Below are 23971 nucleotides of genomic sequence, written 5' to 3'. Positions count from 1 at the left end.
AACAGGGAAAGTTTTCACAGAAATCAGGACTCACCAGTAAGATATAATGAGAGTCTTGAGCTAATTTAAAATTTTAAATAACAGTATCTATACAGGAACTGGGTTCAAAATAAGCTGTCATGGTTTATTAACAAATTCTTTAGGAAAATTACTTGCTTTAGGAACTTTTCCTTAGTAATATTTATTCTTACTATGGCTAATATTTAGTGTGAAAAAGGGTAACAATAAAAGCCATGATGGGTGTATTGCAATGAAAAAAATCATCTATTTAAACAATATAACACATTTGTAATACAAACTGGGTCTTCTATGTCATTTTTATTATAACAGCCATAACTCTTATCTTTTTTCTATTCTCATAATTAACCGCTACTTTCTAAATGCTCAACAGTAAGTCATATTTGTAACTTATGCATAATATGTATGTATAATAAATCATAATTATACAGATGGTGGAGAATCCTATATAAACTAAAGCACTACAAATAAGACTTTTATTGGGAAAACAATTATAAAGAGACAAAGTTACATTTTAGTCCATTTTAATATTAGGACTACTTTTAGAAAGGGATTTTACATGATACCTTAACTTGGACTATGTAATAGAATTTGGTCTCTAGTTCATAATCTTCCATCCCCACTTTCCAAAGTTCCCAAATTCCAAAATACTGGGAATATAATTATGTATGTAAGCACCACCTTGACCCAAAATCTTTCAGGATAATTTCTTTTCATATGTATATACATATATATGTTCGTGTGTGTGTGTGTGTGTGTGTGTATTTTGCCTGCCAAACTGTTCTTTCAAAGAGGTTTTGTAGCATTTTATAATATTTTTATAGTTGCATTGTTATTATGAACAGTACTGAAAAAAATTCTAATTAGGCATACTATGACCTGGGCTAGTTGTACTGTCAGTATATCCTTTGAATCAATAGTGTTTACAATTTTCACAATCCCAATTCTTATATCCCATGCTAAGGCCTTTGAGGATAGTACCTCACTACATGTGTGGTATGAACCAATTCTAGAAAGAGTTTTGTCTCACGTGAAGTTTCTGTATTTATTCATTATGAGACAAGCCTGATCTCATAACTGGAGGCAGGGAAAGTCAACATCAGCGCAGGAGCCTGAGATATGAGCAGAGTAGCAACAAGACAGGGATGGACATCAATCAGTTTTTATATGTCCGTAGTATCTGTCATTTAACTTCCTCTATGTACAGTAAAAATCTTTGAGCATCGCCTGGCCATCTGATTATGATATGATGACATTTACTTTATCTAATTCCCCTCAGCCTATTAATATTTACTTAATTTTAATTGCTATAGAAAGCTAATACAATGATAAAGGAAATACTTAAGGTATGAGCATATAGGAATCCTGACATTAAGCTAGAGCAAACCAACACAGAATAGAATGAGTCTTTACAGTGTACACAGACTGAAGGCAAGCATAATGAGTCTGACCTATAAAATATTTGCTTGCCATCCTAGGAAAAATATGTTGACCTTATTATATTTTTCTGTTCGGAGCAGGTATAGGAACAGCAAAGGCTTCCGATACTCATGCATGGTTTCCTACACCGTTTTATTATAACACCCCATGATTCTCTTTGTAATGGAAATGCTCTGCACATTACTATCCATGGAAGACTTAGAGACTTAGTGTGACTATATGTTTATGGTGGTCTTGTCTCACCGTAAGAAGAGGCTGCTGAACAGCCTGTCTCATTTCCAACCTATCCTCAGACATACCCATGAGCTTCTAGAACCCTTTGTCTCATGGCTCACCATCATTTTGTACTTTACCCTAAACTCTGCTCAGTTTATCCTTACCTTCATCACTTAACATATTAATATTATATATGAATAATACCTTATATAAATATTAGATATAAATATAATACTTCATATAAATATTATGTAACCATATCTGACTCATAAATGATGGCACATGCCTGTAATCTCAATAATACAAGACAGATGAGATAGTACTGGGTTAGCCTAAATGATGTTCCAAGACCCTGTCTCTAAAACCAACCACCCAGCAAGACAACCAAACCAACTCAAGACAAGAGATTCTCTTACTAGACTCAATCAGCCACTTGTCAATCCTGTGTAAATTTAACCATATGTTTTCTCTGCTCTCCTACACAAGCCACTGAGTAAGGCATCAGAAAGCATGTCCACACTTGAATTTACTACAAACTAATTGTTTTAAGCATTAACCATCAAGCCATAGGTTAGGTAAAGAATGCTTAAAAATATGAAAACAACCACATTTAAGATTTTATACGTTGTATCTTTTAAAAAAATAAAAACCTCAATAAACTATATCTTGACTCTTGCAAAGAACTTGCACACAAAATATATTTAAATATGCCTAAAAGATTAATATATGAAGTATTTTAACAAAGAAGCCACATATCTACTAAAAAGTACTTATAAGGGAGAACTGGAGCTATCATACATTGCTGACAGAAATGACAGTATGTGGTAATTTGGAAGACAAATTTTTTAAAAATTATTTAAATATGTCATAAAACTATGGTATTAAATATCTAGGTATTAATAAGGGAGAAATAAAACACAGACCACAATACAGATTTACCTATGAATGGTTATAGTAGGTTTCTTCTATACCTTTTAAGTCTGGGAATGATAAAAGTGTTCAGGAGGAAGTATACCTTGATTTACTATAATAATACTTCTCAAAGAACATGATCTTGAGCAGAGACTGCAGGCAAAAAAGGCAAATGATGTAGCAAAGAGCATGCTAGGGACAAAAGCAATGAGATGAATGTCAGAGTAAGAAACCAGTTTAGACTGTTCAAAGGATGAGGAAAAGACCAGGGCTCGGGAATAAAGTTAGGGCAAAAGTCAGGAAGCAAGTATATTGTAAACAAAATTCAGACTGGAAAGGAGAAAAAGAATTACCACATAGTTACATACTTCATATGCACACACAGGCCTGTGTACATACACATACACACAGAGAGACTCTACAAACGGAGTTAATAGGTATATGAGGATGAAAGAGTTTAGATGGCTCTTCTATTTAACATAATTTAAAGTATTGATGGAGTATGAATCAGAAATGTTGCTAAAAACTAGTATTAGACTTCACTACATTCTCTTTGGGTATAGCTGTAAAAATATACTAAATTGTATAATTCTTATTTCAGAATGTAGATATATTAATTTTAAAATATTTATCATAAATACTCAATTAAAGAAGTATTCTATGTACTGATGCTTAGTTATAGAAATGAGCAATGTCCTCTTGTTCAATAAAACTAAAAAATTGGAGTGAAAGGCTAAGTCAGTCTAAGAAATATATTTTATATTAGTTGTCTTAGATACTGCTCTCAAATAATGATGATACTGATAAAAATCAAAAGAACAGTTCCAGTAAAAAAAAAAAAAGACCGTGCCTGATATGTACACTGTGTGCCACACACACGTGCACACACACACACACACACACACACACACACACACACACACATTCTTAAAAGACCAGGAAATAATGGAGAACAAGATGTTAGCCTAAAGCGAGAGCTGCATGTCTTCAAAGTACTCTCATGAGAAAGAAACATCAAGCTTACTGTCCTTATTGTAATTGATGGTTTGAAATACATTTTCATAGTTGTATAACTTGCCTCCAGTTAAATCCAAACATATCTAAATTGACAGAAAAATATTAACAACGTCTGTTTCTTTTAAATTCGAAAAGAAGAATATGCTGTTATACTTTGTCTTATAGATACTGGAATTTTAAGTGTTTTATCATTGATAGAGGGTTTTATTTTTTCAGTATTACAGAGCTAATATGGTCTATCAAATGAAACTGCCTTCCCCCCCCCAAAATATTGCAAAATAGAAGTTGTAGATGACACTAGAGATCTGTTGTGACCTCAGTTATGAAACAGCTCTGTGCTCATCAGCACCTTCCGTGCTGATGGGATTACCTGTCTGCATCCACTGTCACGTCGTGAACTCCTCTCTGTGTGACATCCCTGGAAGTGGCTGCGTCTGGCACTCGGTTAAGACTTCTAGTGTATAGGCTGAGTCCACCATCTGTCATGTACCTGAAAAGAATTGCCAACACAACATTAATCAACAGAAAGTTAGATGACCTTATCCACATGACTTAAGAAAACTACTGTATTGGGAATTTTCAATAACTACTTAATAACCAACTTCATTAAACCATTTTATAAATATACAATAAATATAAGTAAACTTTATTTTATTTTCAATTTGATTAAAAAAATTAATATTCTTTACTATAATATGTCAGTGGCTTTTTATAAAAGTTATCTGGCATGCATGCCCCTACACAGACACACACAGAGATATACAGACACACAGATGCCTACGATGGTAGATATGCACTCTTGTTCATATGTATATGAATATGCATGCACATACATACACACACACAGAGATACACAAACACCACAGACACACATCAAATACATCCTTGTAAAACCATAAATGTTAAAACTGCTAGAGTAAAAAGTTGAGAAAGTCTTCAGGAATAGGTAATCGGACTCGGGCAGAACAGGATATAACCGTAAGAAGTGACCAAGAAAATGGTAAGTAGAGAACAGAATTCATGAGACATGGAATTGGAGCATGAGTGTGTTGAAGGGTTACAGTTGCAGTGGCCTAGGCAGAGCCAGAGAAGAGGTTTAGGAGGCAGTGGGAGGAAATCAGTGAAAACTAAATATGCACAAAAGTGTCATAAAAATTAGGTACATTGCACACTAATTAAAATAATAAATTTTCAAAAACGACACTGTGACATTATTACGTAGGTTAAACACATAGAGTTTGCTTGTTTGTTTGATTAATGATTGATTGGTTGATTGATTGGTAGGGTCTCATTCTGCATCTCCTAAACTAGAACTCACAATGTAATCTAGCATAATCTCTACCTCAGGACAATACTCCTGCCTCAGCTACCTGAGTGCTAGATCACAGGTATGATCGACTACCTCTAGCTTTGAAATGCATGAAAAGTCTTGGAGTTGGTTTCTAAAATTTTCTCCTTTTTTTCTACACAGTTAAACTTGATTCTCTATCCACAGTGCTGCTATGGACAAGCTGTGTGGGCTCTGGGAGTATTTCAACTGTCTATGATTCAACAGTGTCAGCTGCAAGACTGAAATGATAGCAATGATAAGCTTACCTCTGGTTAGCAATAGTAATAACGGCACACACATATGTCTATGATGTATGTGCCCATATATATATGTATATTCTATGTATGTGTTTATATATGAACATGACGTGTATGATGTGGGTGATGTATATGATAGGTGTGATATATATCATGTGTATGAGGTATATAATATGTATGATATATATGATGTATATGATTTATATAATATGTATAATATATTTGATGTATATAATGTATATGATTTATATAATATATTTGATGTAGATGATGTATACAATGTGTAAGATGTAGATGATGTAGATGTACAAGTATATTCAGATTTGCATGTGATGTGATGTGTGTGTGTGTGTGTGTGTGTGTGAAGCACACTCCTGATCATGAAAAAGCACTGTGTGCCTAATGACTACTTGGCAGCTATTTATTCTATGGAAGTTTTTATAGTGACACAAATGGCTAGTATTTTAAAGATGAAATTGGTGAGTCCATGTTCGGGACATGTGGATTCACAAGAATGATTCACTCAGGTTCTAGTACCTTTCAGGGGCTGTACCAATGTCAACCATCTTAAGATTTCAGGAGATTTGAAGGAGAAGTATAGCAGGACCAGAGTTTATTTCATTTTATATTATCATTTTTTACTAATTTTATTGGATATATTTTCTTTACATTTCAGATGTTATCCTCTTTCCTGGATTCCTCTCAATATTCCTTATCCCATTCCGCTTCCCCCTGCATTTATGAGGGTGTCCACCCACCCACTCCCTCCCACCTCTCTGCCCTGACATTCTCCTACGCTGGGGCATTGAGCCTTGGCAAAACCAAGGGCTTCTCCTCCCACTGATGCCAAACAAGGCTATCCTCTGCTACATGTGCAGCTGGGGTTATGGGTTCATCCATGTGTAATCTTTGGATAATGGTTTAAACCCTGGGAGCTCTGGTTGGTTAGTATTGTTGTTTATATGGGGGTTGCAAACTCCTTCAATTCCTTCAGTTATTTCTCTAATTTCTCCATTAAGGACCCTGTTCAGTTCCATGGTTGGCTGCAATCATCTATCTTTGTATTTGTCATGCTCTGGCAGAGCCTCTCAGGAGACCGCTATACCAGGTTCCTATCAGCATGCACTTATTGGCATAAGCAATATTGTCTGGGTTTTGTGGCTATATATGGGCTAGAAACCCAAGTGAGGCAGTCTCTAGATGGCCTTTCCTTTAGTCTCTGCTCAACACTTGGTTTCCATTTCCTTCTGAGAATGTTTTTGTTCCCTTCTCTAAGAAGAACTGAAGCATCCACACTTTGGTCATCTTTTAGAGCTCCATGTGGTCTGTCACTTTTATCATGGGTATTCTGAGATTTTGGGCTAATAATATTCACTTATCAGTGAGTGCATGCCATGGGTGCTATTTTATAATTAGGTTACCTTACACAGGATGATATTTTCTAGATCTATCCATTTGCCTAACACTTTCATGAACCCATTGTGTAAATGTACCATATTTTCTGTATCTATTCCTCTTTTGAAGGATATCTGGGATTTTACTGAATTCTGGCTAGTATAAATAAGGCTGCTATGAATATAGTGGAGCATATGTCCTTGTTGTATGTTAGAGGGTCTTCTGGGTATATTCCCAGGAGTGGTATATCTGGGTCCTCAGGTACTACTATGTCAAATTTTCTCAGAAAATGCCAGACTGATTTCCAGAGTGGTTGTACCAGTTTGCCATTCCACCAACAATGGAGGAGTGTTCCTCTTTCTCCGCATCCTCACCAACATCTGCTGTTACCTGAATTTTTGATCTTAGCCATTCTGACTGGTGTGGGGTGGAATCTCAAGGTTGTTTTGATTTGCATTTCTCTGATGACAAGGGATGTTGAACATTTCTTTAGGTGCTTCTCAGCCATTCAATATTTCTCAGTTAAGAATTCTTTGTTTTGCTCTGTCCCCCATTTTTAATAGGATCATTTGATTCTCTGGAGTCTAGCTTATTGAGTTCTTTGTATATATTGGATATTAGCCCTCTATCCGATGTAGGATTCACAAAAATCTTTTCCCATTCTGTTGGTTTCTGGTTTGTACTAATGACAGTGTCCTTGGCCTTACAGAAGCTTTGCAGCTTTGAGAGATCCCATTTGTTAATTCTTGATCTTAGAGCATAAGCAACTGGTGTTCTGTTCAAGAAAATTTCCCTTGTGCCTATGTGTTCAATTTTTGTCCCTCAAAATTCATAAATTTTTCATTTTTGGTCAAATGACTTCATTACAATTTTAACATCGAGTCACATGCACATGACTATTTATGACTGTGTGTCCAAAAATAAACTTAATTTCCACTCAATTGAAATATGTAACTTTTTTTTCTCAATTTCTCCTTTTTTGGCTTCATAGATGTACCCTTTCAACTCATTATGAATGATTCCCTTCCTCTGACTAACTCCTAATTACTGACAGTTTTAGATTCTCAATGGTCTGAAATAATTTCAAGAGGACACATCTGAGACAAGCCTCTGCAGGCTTCAAGAAATTTTGAATTCTTAGAATGCCAACTAAGTAAGTCTATCATTTCTACTCAGAGTACATGAAAATGCAACGTAATCTCATTTGTATGACCTCATGGCATTCCTTGTGGTATTAAAAATAAAAGCTAAATTGAACATTTTCTCTTCATTGTGCCTATGAAGCTTCTTGTGCCTTTACTCAGCAGAACATCCTTGAAAAAATGGGAAGGGCAAGTGAATTTGTGATTCCTTCTTGAATGAAACACAGCAATCATCTTAATATCACATAAAGGAAGTAATATCAAACTACAACTCTCTTGGGTATCTCTGACCTTCTCCTCTGTCCCACATTTAAATTCTACATTGAGATATCAATAGTGGGATACTGCATACTCTGACAAGTGGTTCTCCGTGCTATGTCCTCTGATCAAACTTTAGCTAGGACCAGAGACATCCCATGTAGGGCCCAGAGAACAAAAGTGCTATGCTTTAAAAGTTTGTCCCCTCTACCCCACTGTGGGAAAGCGGTTTCAATCTCTTCCCAGCTATGAGAGGAAAATACAAAATGCTATCTTCCAGTGAACATTTGACACAACTTTTATACATGAAACATGGAGGTTACAGATCCACATATAATAGACTCCCTAAGAAAGACTAGCAGAGATAAACGAGAGACCACAAGTCTGAATAGGGCTGCAAACAAAAAGTGAAGCAAGTCAAGTAAGACACAGGATCTAAAAACATTGCCTTTCCCTGAGTAAGTGACTCAGTAGAAGGACAACAAGCTGCATTCTAGTTAGTTTCCTTCTTCTCCAAGGAACAGACAAGCCATGCTTTCTTGCCTCTTTCAAGCAATTGTGGCCATAAAGGCACTCTGGACAGGAGGGGAAGCAGAAGTCTCCTGCAACCCATTTAGGCCTGGCTAAATATTCTCTCATATATTTTCCATATGTTTTGCTATTTGCCTGGTTGAGTGGTAATGGTCAGGGTGATACTGGATATCTGATTAAGAAAGAGCAGAATTATCAAGCTTCTAATTCTCTAAATGATATGGTTTATTCCCCATGTGAAGATCAAAGTCATGAAGGAAAGAGTCAGGAAGAACAATCAGTGGATAAAGGTGTCTGCTGCTAAGTCTGAGAACGAGCCTGAGCTGGATTCCCAGAATTTGGTGGTGGCACAGAAGCTGACTCCTGTAAGTTGTTCTCTGACCTCTACATGTGCACCATGTCATGTGTTTACCCACAGACATGCCCACATGCTCACACACAAAATAAACAGATAAATGTAATGGAAGAAAACATTAGGACAGTTTTGCATGAGGATTTTAGATTTCTCTAAGCACAAATAAATGTTAATTAATATAATGAGAATTCTGGTCCTATGGGATGGTTGCTTATAATATCTATCATATGCAGAAATATATATAAACACACACATATGTGTGTGTGTTTGTGTAATATTAACTCATTGAAAAAAATTGAGTGGTTATATAGATGCACAAATACTAGCATATGAGCTCCATGTGGTCAAGTATTGTGTCCCTGTTGTTCTTGACTGTATAGTCTCAGTGCCCAGAATGCTCTTCATCACATAAGCCAAACGCAACAGATACTTTGTAACAGACACACACATGTAAGTTCTAATGTACTCATATAAATATAGATATGCACACACACCAATACAATGTAGCAAACTACATTTCTTCCCTCTGAATTCTTTTCCCTCTGGTGTTCAAGCCCACAACCTCTAATATTTTCTATTGAGATGAAATCTAAGCATGCTACTTTTACCCCAAGACCATTTTCCATTTTCTACAAACTTGTATTCTGGTGCATACCTAACCTGTGTTTCAAACTCTGTACTCTCTCCACTCAATTTTCTCCAATGGTGTATACTCCTCTGCTTATAACTTAGATAAGTAGGTTTCTTTTGGTTCTGCACCTTTTATGATCCCTTAAGAATAGTTCATCATTGGGTTCTATTTTCATCAGTGCTTTTAAACTCTTTCTAGTCCTTATCACTTCCGGTGACACTACCATACTTCTGGACACATGACCTGAGCTCTTAGAATAGTTTCTGAAATCTAACGCCTGGGTCCTCACTTCACTTACCTGATTTCCCTAAGGTGGTCTTTACAAAATGACCAACATTTTCACATCTTATATTCATCACCTCCATGTAGTGGTTTCCTGTGAATATAGTATACAGCTCAACTTCTTTGACTTTGCATCATGACTTCAAGACAGGCCACAATAGCTCTATGTCTTACACCTCATCTTTATATGTTCTCCATCTATGTTTTCAGTGAAGGGAAATGTTATCATATGCCATACAATTCAATGTCCCTCTGATTATAAAAATAATATTTTGGCAACCTTTTTTATTCAGCCTTCTCTGTATCATATCCGAGTTTAACATTTTCTCCTTGCGCTGAACTTGAGGCTACACAGACCATTTGAAATTACCCATGCAAGGTACCACAGATCTCCTTTGGGTTTTGGATATATACTGTTCTTCAATTATTCTGCCAAATACCAGGGTAAGCATTTTACAGTAGTGCTGTATGCTTAGATTCAATGCTGTCTCCAAAGGCTGATGTTTTAAATGTTTTGTCTCTGTGGTTGCTGCTATTTTGGGGAACTGTAGAACCAGGTGAGGTATAACTCACAGGAGTGAGTCAACAGAGGCAAGGTTTTAAGGGTTCCTATATGGACTCTGAGTTAGGAAACCCTCTGCTTCCTTTTCAAATGTGAAGTGAGGGGAAACTGTTTGTGCTTTGGTGCATGTCTTTAATCCTAGAAGTCAAGAAGCAAAAGTAAGGACATTGTCATGAGGTCAAGGCTAATGCTGGGTATTCTGGGGTTATATATAAAAACAACCAAAAACCGGATAGAGGCAGACATGAATATGGAAGCGAGAAAGAGACCCCTTTAATGGAAGGTTGACAGATATTAGGAAGAGGTAAAAATTACAATGGTAATCACAAAAGTCATGTTTCTTCTATTACATTTATTCATTCTGTCTCTGTGCATGCTTGTGTGTGTGTGTGCATATTTTATAGCATGTGTGTGGTGATCAGAGGTTAACTTATTGGAGTCTATTCTTTCCTTAACCAAGACACCAGGCATTGAACTCAGATCATCAAGGCCTGGTGGAAAGTGGTTTATCAGCTGAGCCATCTCACCAACCCAGGGTTAGTTCTAAACACCATAAGAATTTCAGAAATATAATAGCAAAATAAAAAGACTATATATTTTAAAGTCTAAAACCACCAACAGACAATCAATCAATCAATCTAAACATTCAACTCTGGGGCTGAAGCGACAGCTCGAAGATAAATTGCCAAAGACAATGCTCCGATTATGTCCCTGGTACTCCATGGTGAAAGGACATATCACATGACTGCCGAGTTGTCTTCTAAACACCGAATGTTCACCATTGTTTACATATGACCACACGCAAACACACAAAACATAAATGAATAAAATGTATTAGAAACTAAGTTGTATGCTCATGATTAAACCACACCACTAACAATTTGTTCCTTAAAGCTGTGAGAGGCAGCCAGACCAGAAACAGAAACTCTGAAAAACTCCTCCTGTCTTCTTCCCACACCTTTAGTAACTATAAAACATGTTACTTAGGGACACGTAAGACTACTGTGAAAAATACAAGCCACATATAATTCTTTTGACCAATCATCTTCAACCTTCCTAATGCTGTAACTCTTTAATATAGTACCCATGTTATGGTGACCCCCCCAAGCATAAAATTATTTTCATTGCGACTTCATAACTATAATTTTGCTACAGTTATAAATTGTAAATACCTGTGTTTTACGATGGTTCTTAAGTGAATACCTTGGAATGTAGCACAGACACACATGCCCCTCTTACCCCAACAAGGCAGCTCTGCTCGGGGGCTACTTACCCGCTGTTGATATCATCCGCTCTCAGACTCTTTCCTAGGATATCACCGTCGCTCATGTATCCACCAACATCTACTTCAGAGGACACGTCCAGGTCACTGCTTGCTTTCTCGCTCATATCTATTTGGGACATGTTTCCCAGACGCGAGACAGCAGCTCTGCGGAGAGGCGTTGTATACATAAACCTGGAGGGGTCCGTGTGGATGAATCGGCTGGTGCCGCTTCGAGAATATCCAGCGCCCATGGAGGGGGCATCTCCGGCTTGTAGACGAGGGCACGCCTGACCAAGTCTCCAGGTCATGGGGGTAGGTCGGCTTGTCAGGTTGGGGATGGCCCTTCCATTCACTTCCGTTGTCACCGTCGTATCAAAGGTTGTCTCCAGGGTGCTGTCAAACAAAATGGAGACATAAACGTACTCTGGTTCCCTAAGGCCATAGACCACGATGTGATACCACAGGAAAGACTAGAGTTGTGTGTGCGGCTAGAAGCTCATCAGTTTCGTGACTGTGAATATACACAGATTCATTTAATTCTCTCAAACATCTCTGCAGCTGTCAACATGAAGGGAAGTCACAGTTTCTGCAAGTGGTTGCTGTCAAAGGAAAGGCCGCCAGTATGTTATAGATTACCAGAGTATCGTTTGACTCTCGAGAAAGCGAAACACTGAATTTCACCCACATTCCCTTCCTCAGACCAATGCAGGAAGTTAGCAGAGGATATGCTTGCGTTTATCCCTACCAGGTCCTTTAGTGGTCTGGAAGACATAAACTACTTCACTAGAAATGGTCATAGTGGCTCAGCTGTCAGCATAACAAGGAAGTTCTATAGAAGACAAGATGGAAAACAAAACCCCAGCCAGCTCTCAGCTTCAGGACTATTGATAACTAGTTGCCATGCACAAGAACATAGAAAAGGTTTATTCCTAATCATTCTAAGAGGATCAGTGATGGACAGAACTGTGAGTACCTGTGGCTTATCTGGGTCCCTCGAAGACTGGACATGGTCTCTTCCAAGTTCTGCCTCAGGTCTGCTATGTTCTTGACTGTGCGCATTCTCCGAGTCTCAGGGTCTTCACCTGGAAATGGAGATAGGAAATTGTTCACTGCATGGTCTCTGTTCAAAGCAACTGTTTACACAGATGAGCAATATCTCTGTATCTCAAGGCAAAGACAGTAGGAAACTGCAGGTGACTCCTGTCATCGGAAACTTGTTCTTTCTACAATAATAACACATTTAATATCACAAACAAAAATTCTGAAACAGTTCAAACACAATAGTACTTGTGAGTCTACTTATCATCAGCATCATTATAATATTTCAGGCATTTAAAAATACAGTGTACAGTACTTGCTGCCGCTGGCCTGGCTTGATTTAAAAAATTTAAAATAATTTGGATCTGCTTACTTCAGCAGTGATCCATTTTCAAGCACATTCAAAATAGCTGAGATGACCTTCCTTATCCAGCAATAAATGTTAGACAGTAAAAAGTGCTGAGGGGACTTTTCTCATAATTTCTTGCTGAATTTTTTATCAGACTCAAGGAATGAGAGTCTCAAAACTGGATAGCTTTACTTAAAAGTACCTTTATATTTTGCATAGGAAAATGAAACATCTGCATGGTGACATCACATTTTATCCAGAGACCTAGGTACCTGAATCCAAGCACATCTTCCTAATAGTCATGAAACAAGTAGTTCTGAGAGCGCGGTATCAGTAGGCACTTGACGTGAACACCAGTCTTTGTGTGCAGAAGTTTCATTGAACAGTGTCTATAGTCATACGATACTTCCCAACCCAGCCCATGTGATGCTGGGGAGTCCTGACAGAAGAATAAGTTGGGGTTGGCAGATGGAGGAGAGCAGGCTGAGGAGAATAGGGGCTTTTCCCAGTGCAGAGGAGCACCAATGTGCTGAGGTAGAAGAGGATGGTTAGGAAAGGGGGCACCCAAAAGGAGGCAATGAGAGGGGGCATGGAATTGGGGGACTGGATGACATCTGAAATGTAAATACAGAGAATATCCAATGAAAATTATAACAAGAAGGCAAAAATAAAAATAAAAGAAGGGGAAGTGAAGAAGAGAGATTAAGAGAGAAGGATGTAGACTCCTGTGGATAGATGTCCCAAGAGTGATAAAGTTGGATATTGAAGATCTATTTCCAGCTTCCCAAAAAAATATCACACTGCCCTCCTTAGTGGCTACACAAGTTTTGTTCTCCCACTGGCAGTGGAAGAGTTTCCCCACATTCCAGTCAGCATGAGCTGTCGCTGGTCTTCATATGGCTCTTGAGCGTTCTGACATGGGGCAGGATGAGATTTCAAAGTGGTTTTGCCCTTTATCGTTCTGATGACCGAGAAATGGAGTTGGATGGGTGGGGAGATTCTAGGGTTGTCTGGGAAGAAGTAGGAGAGTAAAACCTTGATCAGAATAAATTGTGTGACTTTTTTTTTAAGCAGAGATGGGAAGGAGAGAGAAAAGTAGGTAAGAACTAGAATAAATGTACTGAGAGGAGCAAACAAGGAGAGAACAGGAGGAAAGCAAAGGATAAAAGGGTTTAGAATAAAATTCAAAAGAAAGTGAAAAGAGACCGGAAGCAGGAAGCATGTATTAATGTTTCAAATAGCATTATAAAAAGTCATCCTGCAGATAAGCAAAAATGTGTATACATATACTTCTAATTAACATTCTATGTACAAGTTCATGTTCCTAATGTACTTAGTATTCTTCATTAAAATGCTTCCTTAGTATTCAGACCAGAGTTCAGAAATAATGTCACATGTCAATTCGGGCTATGTAATTATAGTTGAGAGATGTTGGGGGGGGGGTGCATCTAAGAACCCTGTACAGAGCTGATCAACGTCTCACAAGGGGCATGCATGCCAACTTCATGTCTGTCTTCAACACTGGAAGCTCTGCACCTCTCTCCTACCATAATGATGAAAATAGTTTTAGAGAGTGAACCACAACTGTTCCCCGATACATTCCACTCAGAGGATCCAGCAACTCTGAAAGCAATTGAAAGCAACGTATACTATTCCACAGCACCGCTCAAATACCAAGACCGATGCTCCCTCGACTGTCTGTCCGTGTCTGATCCTCTTCCCCTTTTCCCTTTCCCCACCCCTCCTACCCAGGTCCTTCTCCGCAAAAAAAAAAAAAAAAAAAAAAAAAAAAAAAAAAAAATCACAGGAGGCAGAGGGAGAGAGGGAAAAAGAGGGAGAATGGTGAGGACATTTAAAGATGAAGAGCCACTAGAGACAGTAAGATCAGGGAAGTGGAGACCCCGCGGGTGGGAGTGGGGGGCAGATGCAAGCTCTGACCTGGAATATACTCATGTGCTGTATCAGTGCATGCTGCCTGTCCCCGGCTCACCTGCAACCAGGCTGTGTCTTACCATTCAGCATACCACAACACTAGAACTGAGACTTGAACGAGTCCCTATATGTATTTAAATAAGACTTTTAAGACCAACCACCATCAACATGTTGTTTCACTGAATGATTGTTCGTATCTATTTCCTTTTGGAAGCCCAAGAGGACTGTTTAATCTATGGGTCTTTCTAGTTGAAACCTGGGCTTGCTTACACAGTTTCCCTAAAAAACTTACTCCATCCTTTGATTTTCTCCTAAGGACATTCACACATGACACTATGCTGCTTGTGGCAAAGCAAACAGACAGATCTCTGCCCTCCCACACTTGCAGAGCATACCATCTTTGCTGCCTGATTCATTCCAAGAAAGATAATAACCACAGCTAAATGTATTTCAGTAAATAATTTCAGTGACCCACGAAAGGCAAGATAAAAACTAAGTGCATTTGTAATCCCCTAAGGAATGATTGCACAGTCTGGAATGTCTTTCAAAGTGGTATTCAGATGATGTAGTAAGGCTCTGTGGGGGTTGGGAGGAGGACAAATCAAAGGATGCATATATCTAATTGCTTAGAAAATAAAGAAAAGTTGTAAGAAGGATGCACATGAGAATTTACTTAAACAACAAAACGATTCATGTCTTCCCATCTGCATAATCTCAAACTCAACCATTATTCCCAAAAGAGGCTTATTAGTTTTGCCAATCCAATGGTAGACACTTCTACACATTTTTGTCAACTGGTGTATTCTCTAATCCACTTGCATTTTTAACACTGCTGCAAAGGGTTTTCCAACAGCTTCCAGAATAGTGCCTCTGCTTCACAGCTAGTGCACAATAGAGAATTTAATTTGGATGCTCTGCCTTTACAATATATGCTTTAATTATACATATTATAATTAACATTGTCACACTACCATCTTTTAATAGAAATCAAATTATACATGTGCAAAACCTGATGTATATAACCAGATCCATTACAGAATTCCCTCTGCACACTTTACCACTGAAGGCTTTTATTTTGAATACTAACCCCTGTTTTGCAGATGGTTCCAGCTTTGATTTTCAGATAAAAATTGTAAACCCACCTTATGATCTTGAAATGTGATAGGTATTGAAAAAGATGACCAATGGTAAGATTGCAAACACTGTCCTTTGTATTTAGAGCACAGAACCTAGCCAGTCTAATTCATTAGGATACTCAATAGGAAAAATATTGAACTCATAAAACTTTGGCCAAAGCTAACGTAGGCCATTTCCAGTCATAAGCAGATCTTAGTCAATAACACCGCAGAAACTCTACAAAGTTAAAGAAGGCATCACAATTTAGGAAAGTCCCTTGCCATGCTTGATATGGAAAGATGAATATATGGAAATATTTCAGAACTACTTGAATGTGTCCTTCTCCTTACTTCTTACTTTCAGTTTTCGAATGCTGGCACTCGTGGGTCAAAGAAGAAACCTTTATGGAGAATAAACACGTGGATATGTTAAGCAAGATCTCAGTTCAAATACATTACACACACTCTTCTACTGGGAGGCTATTCTGTTATAGTAATAATCCAGGTTATTAATGCACAGTGAGCTTCATACTTATACTCAACTATATCTTACAATGATTTAACACAGCAACCACTGAATCCTGCCTGGGGACTATACTCTGCTCCCATGGGCAAAAATACTAGCATGGAGGGTACTTAGAAAAAGACGAGTTCTACAATTTTATAAGCCAAAGATGGATACTGTTTGATTCTATTATTCCAGAGGATCAGGAAGAGACAGGAGAAAGGAGAAAAAAGCATGTGGATCAAGACTTCCTCTCATCTATGTACCATGCAGAGCTTCCTTTATGAGAAACAGTTCATCACCCCTAATCATACAATGCTCTGAAGATAAATCTCTGGCACCCGAGTACCTGGTGGATTTACATTCAGAAAGCGCTATTCTCAAAACTGTGGATTCATTACTCTTTCCAAGCCAAACTGACATGCAAAATTGAGCCGTATTTGCCTTGGCTGTCTTGCTAAGCTTTTTCATTCCAAAGCTGTTCCCTGAAACATCCCAGACAACCTCATAAAGCACAGTGTCACTGGACGTTTATGTAGAGAATGAAAACTAATCTGTACTTAGCACCATCTGTGTAAGGGAAACAAAGAGATCAGTGGACAGGGGTAGGGCTTTTGAACTTAATGTACAGACAAAGTCCTTTTTGAAAGCCCACACTGGCATGAAATACGATGTGCTCTGTGGCTTAGCATTTAGAGATTCTGAAGCAGCTATATGATATAAATATGTGAAAGTGGGAAATTGCATGTAGAAATATTAAATGTGGGGGTTTCTTTAGGTACCTGCATTAGGTAAGTGGCGAGGTTTACAGTCTCACCACACAAGCCTTTCCATCCATCTAGTTATAAAGGATGTCACAAGTTAAAGCAGAAGGTTCTCATTTAAAAGAATTGTGAGAAATGAAATGGTTAACAGTTATTTCCGTAGTTTAGTTGTAACATAACTATGTGTTATCGTTATACATCTAGAGGAGCATCTGTTCCCAGATACAGGAAGGAGGAAAGAAAGGAAGGCAGGAAATCAAGGCAAGAGAGCACAGGCCTCTGCATGCAAGGAGCTTGAAATATCACAGGGGAGCAGCAATCTATATAGGGAACTCCAAGGCAGCAAAAGAAACCATACAGAAATTTACCCAGGAGAACATTCCATCTTCATTACACATGGAGGATAAGGTCACCTTGAGGGAAGTTAACTAAGTCTCCACAAAAGACTGTAGAAAACATACTTACATTTAAGATATCCTAGACACCCAGCCAAGTGATGCCCAAAACTGGGCCCATTTACTTTGCCCAGTTACATTTCAAACTGGAATTCACAGTTCAGTTTTACAAGAAAAATAATTTCAAGGAAGAAGAAATTAGAATTTTAAGCATTTATATATATATATATTTAGTATAAAAATGAAAGGGAACTGACTGCTATGAATCCTGTCCTTGGCAACCTAGACTCACCTAATAAGTCACTGTAAAATGCCTGTTCCAGGTCACCCAGCATGGTGAGGATCACATCCTCATCCAGGTGAGCTGTCCCTTCCCGTAAGCAGCTTTCTCCCTCCTCTTCCGCCCAACTTCGGCTTGTACTGCTTGGCTTGGAGGACCCGTTTTCATCTTCAGACTTGCTGTCTTCATCACTCTCTCCATCCAAACCTCTGCTTGCAGGCCAGTCCTCTAAGTCATCTGTGCAGGACTGGCTGCTTCCTGCAGGCAAGCTCCAGGCTCCTGAGCTGCCGCCGCCATGACACAGTGACTGCACGGACCTAGACAGAAACCTCGAGAGACACCTTCTTTCTGCATAGTTGGATTCTCTCTGGCTAGCCTTTGCAGCATTTCCAAACCAGTTGGAAATGCGCACAGTAGGTCTCCTCTCCCCCTCACTAGAGAGGGAAAGGTTGGTCAAAGACTTTTGCTTCTGAAGGCAAGCTCCCTTTTTCTTTACTTCTTTGCCGCAAAACACAGAGAGCCCAGCTGCCTGCTGCATGGTTTGGACGCCTCCCTCTTTTCAGTCGGACTTCATATTGTCTCTTTACACCACAGTTGTAACTGTCCCTTTTTGGTTTTAATTAGCACGTGCACTTCAACAAAAGCTCAGGCTCAGACATTCACAGGACATTGTCAAGACAGGGTAGACACAATCACATTCCCACAATTGAGCTCGCCACTTCATTGCACCGCTCAGCAGTACTTACAAAACATTTTGCACCAGTATGTCTTAAGCCAAAAAAAAAAAAAAAAAAAGAGTTCACGAAAGACTCTGCTCCAGCTGAAAAAGTCACCCAGGAAGCCAACTACGTTTTTCTGTCTTCATCCAATCGTAGGTCTCAGCAGGGTGGTGCGTCCGCATTTCCCTCTATTGCTTCTGTGTTCCAAAACGCAAGGTGGAAGCTAAGCAGGGTCTCTCTCTCTCTCTCTCTCTCTGGTTCCCGCCCCACAGCCTTGCTTCTCACCAGCCCTTCCCTGATTGAGCTCTGCGAAACCTTTACTCTAACGAGCTGACACAGTGCAGCAAGCACGGCTTCTGCAGCAGAGCCCACGGACAGCCAAAAATGAAGCAAGTAAGCCCAGCCCTGCTTGAGCCTCTGTCGTATTTTAGTATTCCACCTGCATCGTCAGATCTATGGTTCTCCCTTGGTGCTGCAGTGGATGCCGTGAGCTGCCACGGCAGCAAACATCCTGCTAAATTAAAACAGAGGCACAGCAGCAGCTGGCCAAGCGAGAATGCCACAGGTTTCAGAGCCAAGCCTGAATGAGATGCTATACGACGGATCCGCTGAACATCTCAATGACTCGCAGCCAACCCAGCCTCCTACACAGGAACACACGCGCTCTCACACACTTGCTTACACAGCACGCTCTCCCTGATTCTGAAAACGAAAGACTAATTCTCTATAGCTGCAGGCAGCTGAAGCAGGCAGATCTGCCTTCCCCACTGTTGGCATTCTTGCTGTAAAAGCACAAATCAAATTCAAGAGCTTAAAGGACCCATAACTGGAGCCTGACTCCCTCTCCCTTCTTGCAGGTAATGTTTTAAAGGGAAAGACCCCATCCTATCTTTTAAAAAATGAGTTCAAGGTGTTTTACCCCTTTAAATTCTGGAGATAAAAAAAAAAAAACACTACCACGATAATGAAATTAAGATTTCTTCCTTATATTTTTTTTTTTTCAAAAATAGAGAAGGAAAAAGTCTCAGCCAAAGTTTGTTACTCAATCCATTTGCCTGAAAGTTTATAGTCCAGTGCAGAATAAAAAGGTGCAAAATAAAATACATAATGCACATTATGATTTTGTATATCTCAATGTAGATTGTAATTTTTATATAACAAGCAGTTTCTTAAGTCAACTAACTCATAAGCTTATCACAGTATAATCAATCCTTAATATTTCATATTTTGATAAATATAGGAATATTAAATGATACATTTCTTATTTCTGTCTCATACTACATGTATGTATACACCAAGCTATTATGATGAAATCCAGATTTTAGGCCAATTTGTTTTCACAATGCAAATACATGTTATATCAGAAATCATGTATATCATGAATGATTAGAAAGATTATTAAAGAAAAAGATAAAAAGAACCTTTGACGATTTTCTGCCCCCAAATCCCACATACTAAAAAGGGGGCATGGTAAAATAAGGCATCAAGACAGTGAACTGTATCAAATTGTATATATTCTTCATCGTCTTCAGAGAGGATAAATAAAATTGTGATTTCCACTTTTAATTATAATTTCCCCTATCGGTGGGGAGAAATGCCCTATTCCTACCTATATAAAATAGCATAATAAAATGCAATTCTCATTGCTTTCCACTGATGGCAACCAGAAATCAAAGAGCACACATAATGGGACCCATGGCTGGCAGGATGGCATTGCTGGCATCAATGGGAGAAGCCCTTGGTCTTGTGCAGGCTTGTTTCCCCAGTGCAGGGAATGCCGTGGTGTTGAGATGGGAGTGAGTGGGTGGGAGGGGGAACATCTTTATAGAAGCAGGGGGAGGGGTTATGGGAGGGGCAAACTAGGAAAGAGAATAACATTTGAAATGTAAATACAGAAACTAACTAATAAAAACAGGTAAAAATAAAATTAAATTTAAAAAAATATATAGAATGCCATTTCGTGGCCCCATTCAGTGGAGACCATACTTAAATCCAGGTTACAATTATTAATGTGATGTCATCGTCAACAAGCAAGCCATCAGTTGTGAATGTTGATTACTAATTTTCACACTTTATAAAGTTGTGTTTACACAATATATGCTCAAATGAAATTAATATATACACATCATATATTATTATGTATAATATTTATATATTATCTGAAATTAATCATTATGCTTCAAAACCAAATTTGTTACAAAAAAAAAATTGGTTCTTCCTTTCAAGTTTGTTAGACCTAAGTGTTCTCGACTATGAGAAAATAAACAGTACTTAAGATGTATTTCTATGACCCAGGTTGCACATACATTGTTTGACATATGGTAATGTAGCCCAAGGCCTCACTGAAAGGAACCCTAATACTTTATAGGTCAAAGAGCTGAGCCTCTGCATGTATACATGAAAGCAATAATTACACCCTTCCCTTTCAAATGGGTGTTTGTATGCCAATCAGCTTAACCAGTTGTTTTCCAATTTCTCTAAAGGACCATTAACAGGACTTATTAAAGCCCCATTTTTGAGGCACCAGCCCACAACTGTTCATTTAGTAGGTCTTAGAAGGTCGTGACATTGCTTTTCTAATATTTTCCCAGGCACTGGTGGCTCTGGGACCCCATTTTGAGAGTCACCAGGTTGAGTATAGTGGTTTCGAATTAAGGATGGCTTTTGTTCCCTAGGAGACATTTGTGGTTTCATCAGGAGAAGGTGACATCTACGGAATGGGGACAATGGTGCTGTTAAATATCATAGAATGACAGATTCCAAAGGCCGCAAAAAAGAACCGTGCTCTCTAATGTCAGCACTGTCAAGGTTAAGGAATGTTGTTCAGAGTGCCTTTCAAAACAACAATGCACTTCCTTGACATTAATATCCACCTTGTAGCAGCTAACAGCTCATGCTCTGGTGTATTTTTCTTTGAGACCCATACCAAGACCACAGCCTGGGACATATTGATTTTTTTGACATAGTAAAGATGAGCAATCTATACAACAAATATCAATGATTCTGTTCAGGAATGGCCCATGTTGGTTTTTTTTTTTTTTCCCTATTCTCATTTTATTTATCAAATCAAATTGTATATGTCATCCTAATTCTCCTGGGCCAGAAATACGGCACTCTCCTTATGGAGTGAAAACTAAATGTGGGCTAAGTGCAATGAAACCAAACAAAGAAAAAACTATAGATAAATAGCATACACATTTCAGAAAGATAGCCCATCAAAAGAAACCACAGATGGGGTGGTTGCCATTTTTTTTCTCCTTATTTAAAGATTTTATAACAACCTTGTAATTACAGTAGTTTTGCCCCTGGAAGCACAAGATGTAAATTTGTCCTGACAACTGTAGGGGACCTACTTACATCACTACAGGCATCGATCTCTGCTTTATAGCCTATTCACAACACAGGGGTATTTTTATTTATTTGGATTCACACAGAGAAATGCATGTTATACAAGGTGAAGGAAAAGCTTCCATGGGGACTGGGGGGATGAAAACTACTGCAGAAATGTGACTCATTCTAATTTTGTCTAATATTTACAAAATAAAATATATCCAATATAATGTCCTAGAAAAGAATGCTCTCAGGTCTTCCTTAAGCACTGCTATCATATTTTGCTATTTGAGTAGAATACCTAAGGTAATTTGAATCACAAGAGCTAAATCTCCTTAGATCTATTCTGTAAACATCTAGGAGATAGAAATTCTAGTGATCATTTTCAAAGCTTTTAAATGCCAGATATTACTTATTTTTTAATGTAAAAATGTAAGTAACCCTACCTTATCCTTTGGTTAAACCAATACATTTGGTTTTATAGTAATTCCATTAAAACATTTACTTGTTTCAATATTATTTCTTAGAAAGCATGATACCAAGTTTATAAATATCTAATTAAATATATTCCAGTTAAAGGTTAAAAATTGCATTGGACAAATGTTGCACATAGAGTAGAAACACATGGGAGCAGAGAGCCTTATGCAAAGAGAAGAGAAAAGCCAAATGGGAACCTAAGTATAAAGCAAAATCTAAACTCTACAATGTGACGAACATTTAATCTCAAATTACATTTGGCTGGAGTCCTTGGCACTAAAAGAAATGGTCTTAAAGAATAAATTCTTCTGGCAAAGCAGGTAAAAATACAAACAAAGCTTAAGCAATGAATGTACATGATATACCCACCCAGGACTATAATACCAGAATGGTAGTCTAGTTCTTCTGGAAAGGAATGCAGAGTATCAACTTGAATCTTAGAGAAAGTGCTGGGAGCTGTAAGTCAGTGTACCCATTGCTATGGATTTTATATACATAATAATAATTATTAGAATAACCATCATCGGATCAGGTGAAGGGCAGGTGTCTTTCTCCAAAAGACTGAGCAGCAAATGGAAACTTGAGTGATGTTCTCACAATCTTGGAGAATATTAAAATGCTACAAATATTCTTCAATCGCAAAGTAAGGTCTCCCATTTCTAAACTTTAACCAACACCCAAATTTAATTACATAAATTTTTTACAACATTTACTTGAAAAAGGACATTTTAATTACCACCAGTGAGATATTTCATCAAGGATAATTTAAATAGCTAAGCCCACCTCTTAGCAATTTCTTCTTACCAATCTTCACTGCAGTATGAACTAAGGTTGCTCCTTAAAAGTCTTGTAATCCTTACAAGCCATATAACATTCAGGTAATGGAACAGAGATGGATTTGACAATTTTTAGTTAAAAGAAAGGGGATTTTTCTCTCCCTGGGTAACATATCAATTTTTTTCAGAAGGAGAGAAAGGCAGGTCCCTTCCCCATATTAAAAAAAGTAAATATAATGATGATATAATCACAATTATTTTGTTTTCCGACTCAGGACTTTATTAATTACATTGCTCATTGCTGAGACAGAATACCCAAAAAGCAATAACTCAAGGACAGAAAGGTGTAGTTTGATTCTGACTTTGAGGAAGGAATCCCATCAGTTGCAATAGGTGTGGCAGGACCTAGAGAAAACTGGCCACTCAAACTTTAAGTCAGGAAGAGAGAGAGTCAAGTGAACTCATCTATGGAGTGGAAAAGCCTGCCCACAGTGGTCCACATCTTCTAGCACCACACCTCCACATCATCATTGAGGTCTCAAAACTTACCAAGTATAGATTTATGTTAAGTTGATACATGATTTGACAGTGTAGAGGTAGGCGACAAAAAGGTTGGAAAACCGAAGAGGAACAGAGATTGAGAAAAATCAAGATGGAGCCGGGGAAAGCAGACTTAGATGC

The 23971-nt window shown here is 38.2% G+C and overlaps 1 protein-coding gene across 3 annotated transcripts in view; it reads right to left on the bottom strand.

Moving 5' to 3' along the window:
* The window catches only part of NAV3 (neuron navigator 3), a gene marked incomplete at both ends in the record, with an annotated part of 293999 nt that overhangs the window by 112999 nt on the left and 157029 nt on the right, over nt 1-23971 (bottom strand). For all 3 annotated transcript variants that reach the window (XM_080934946.1, XM_080934947.1, XM_080934948.1), the window contains 3 exons: nt 3974-4093; nt 11620-12003; nt 12584-12692. In XM_080934946.1, the coding sequence (XP_080791072.1) occupies nt 3974-4093; nt 11620-12003; nt 12584-12692 (613 nt within the window). The remainder of the gene's footprint in view (nt 1-3973; nt 4094-11619; nt 12004-12583; nt 12693-23971) is intronic.

The sequence above is a fragment of the Micromys minutus genome, assembly GCF_963924665.1.
Source record: "Micromys minutus genome assembly, chromosome: 22".
In the NCBI taxonomy this organism is placed as follows: domain Eukaryota; kingdom Metazoa; phylum Chordata; class Mammalia; order Rodentia; family Muridae; genus Micromys; species Micromys minutus.
Note: the sequence above shows the minus strand (reverse complement) of the source record. Positions and strands in the feature narration are given on the sequence as shown.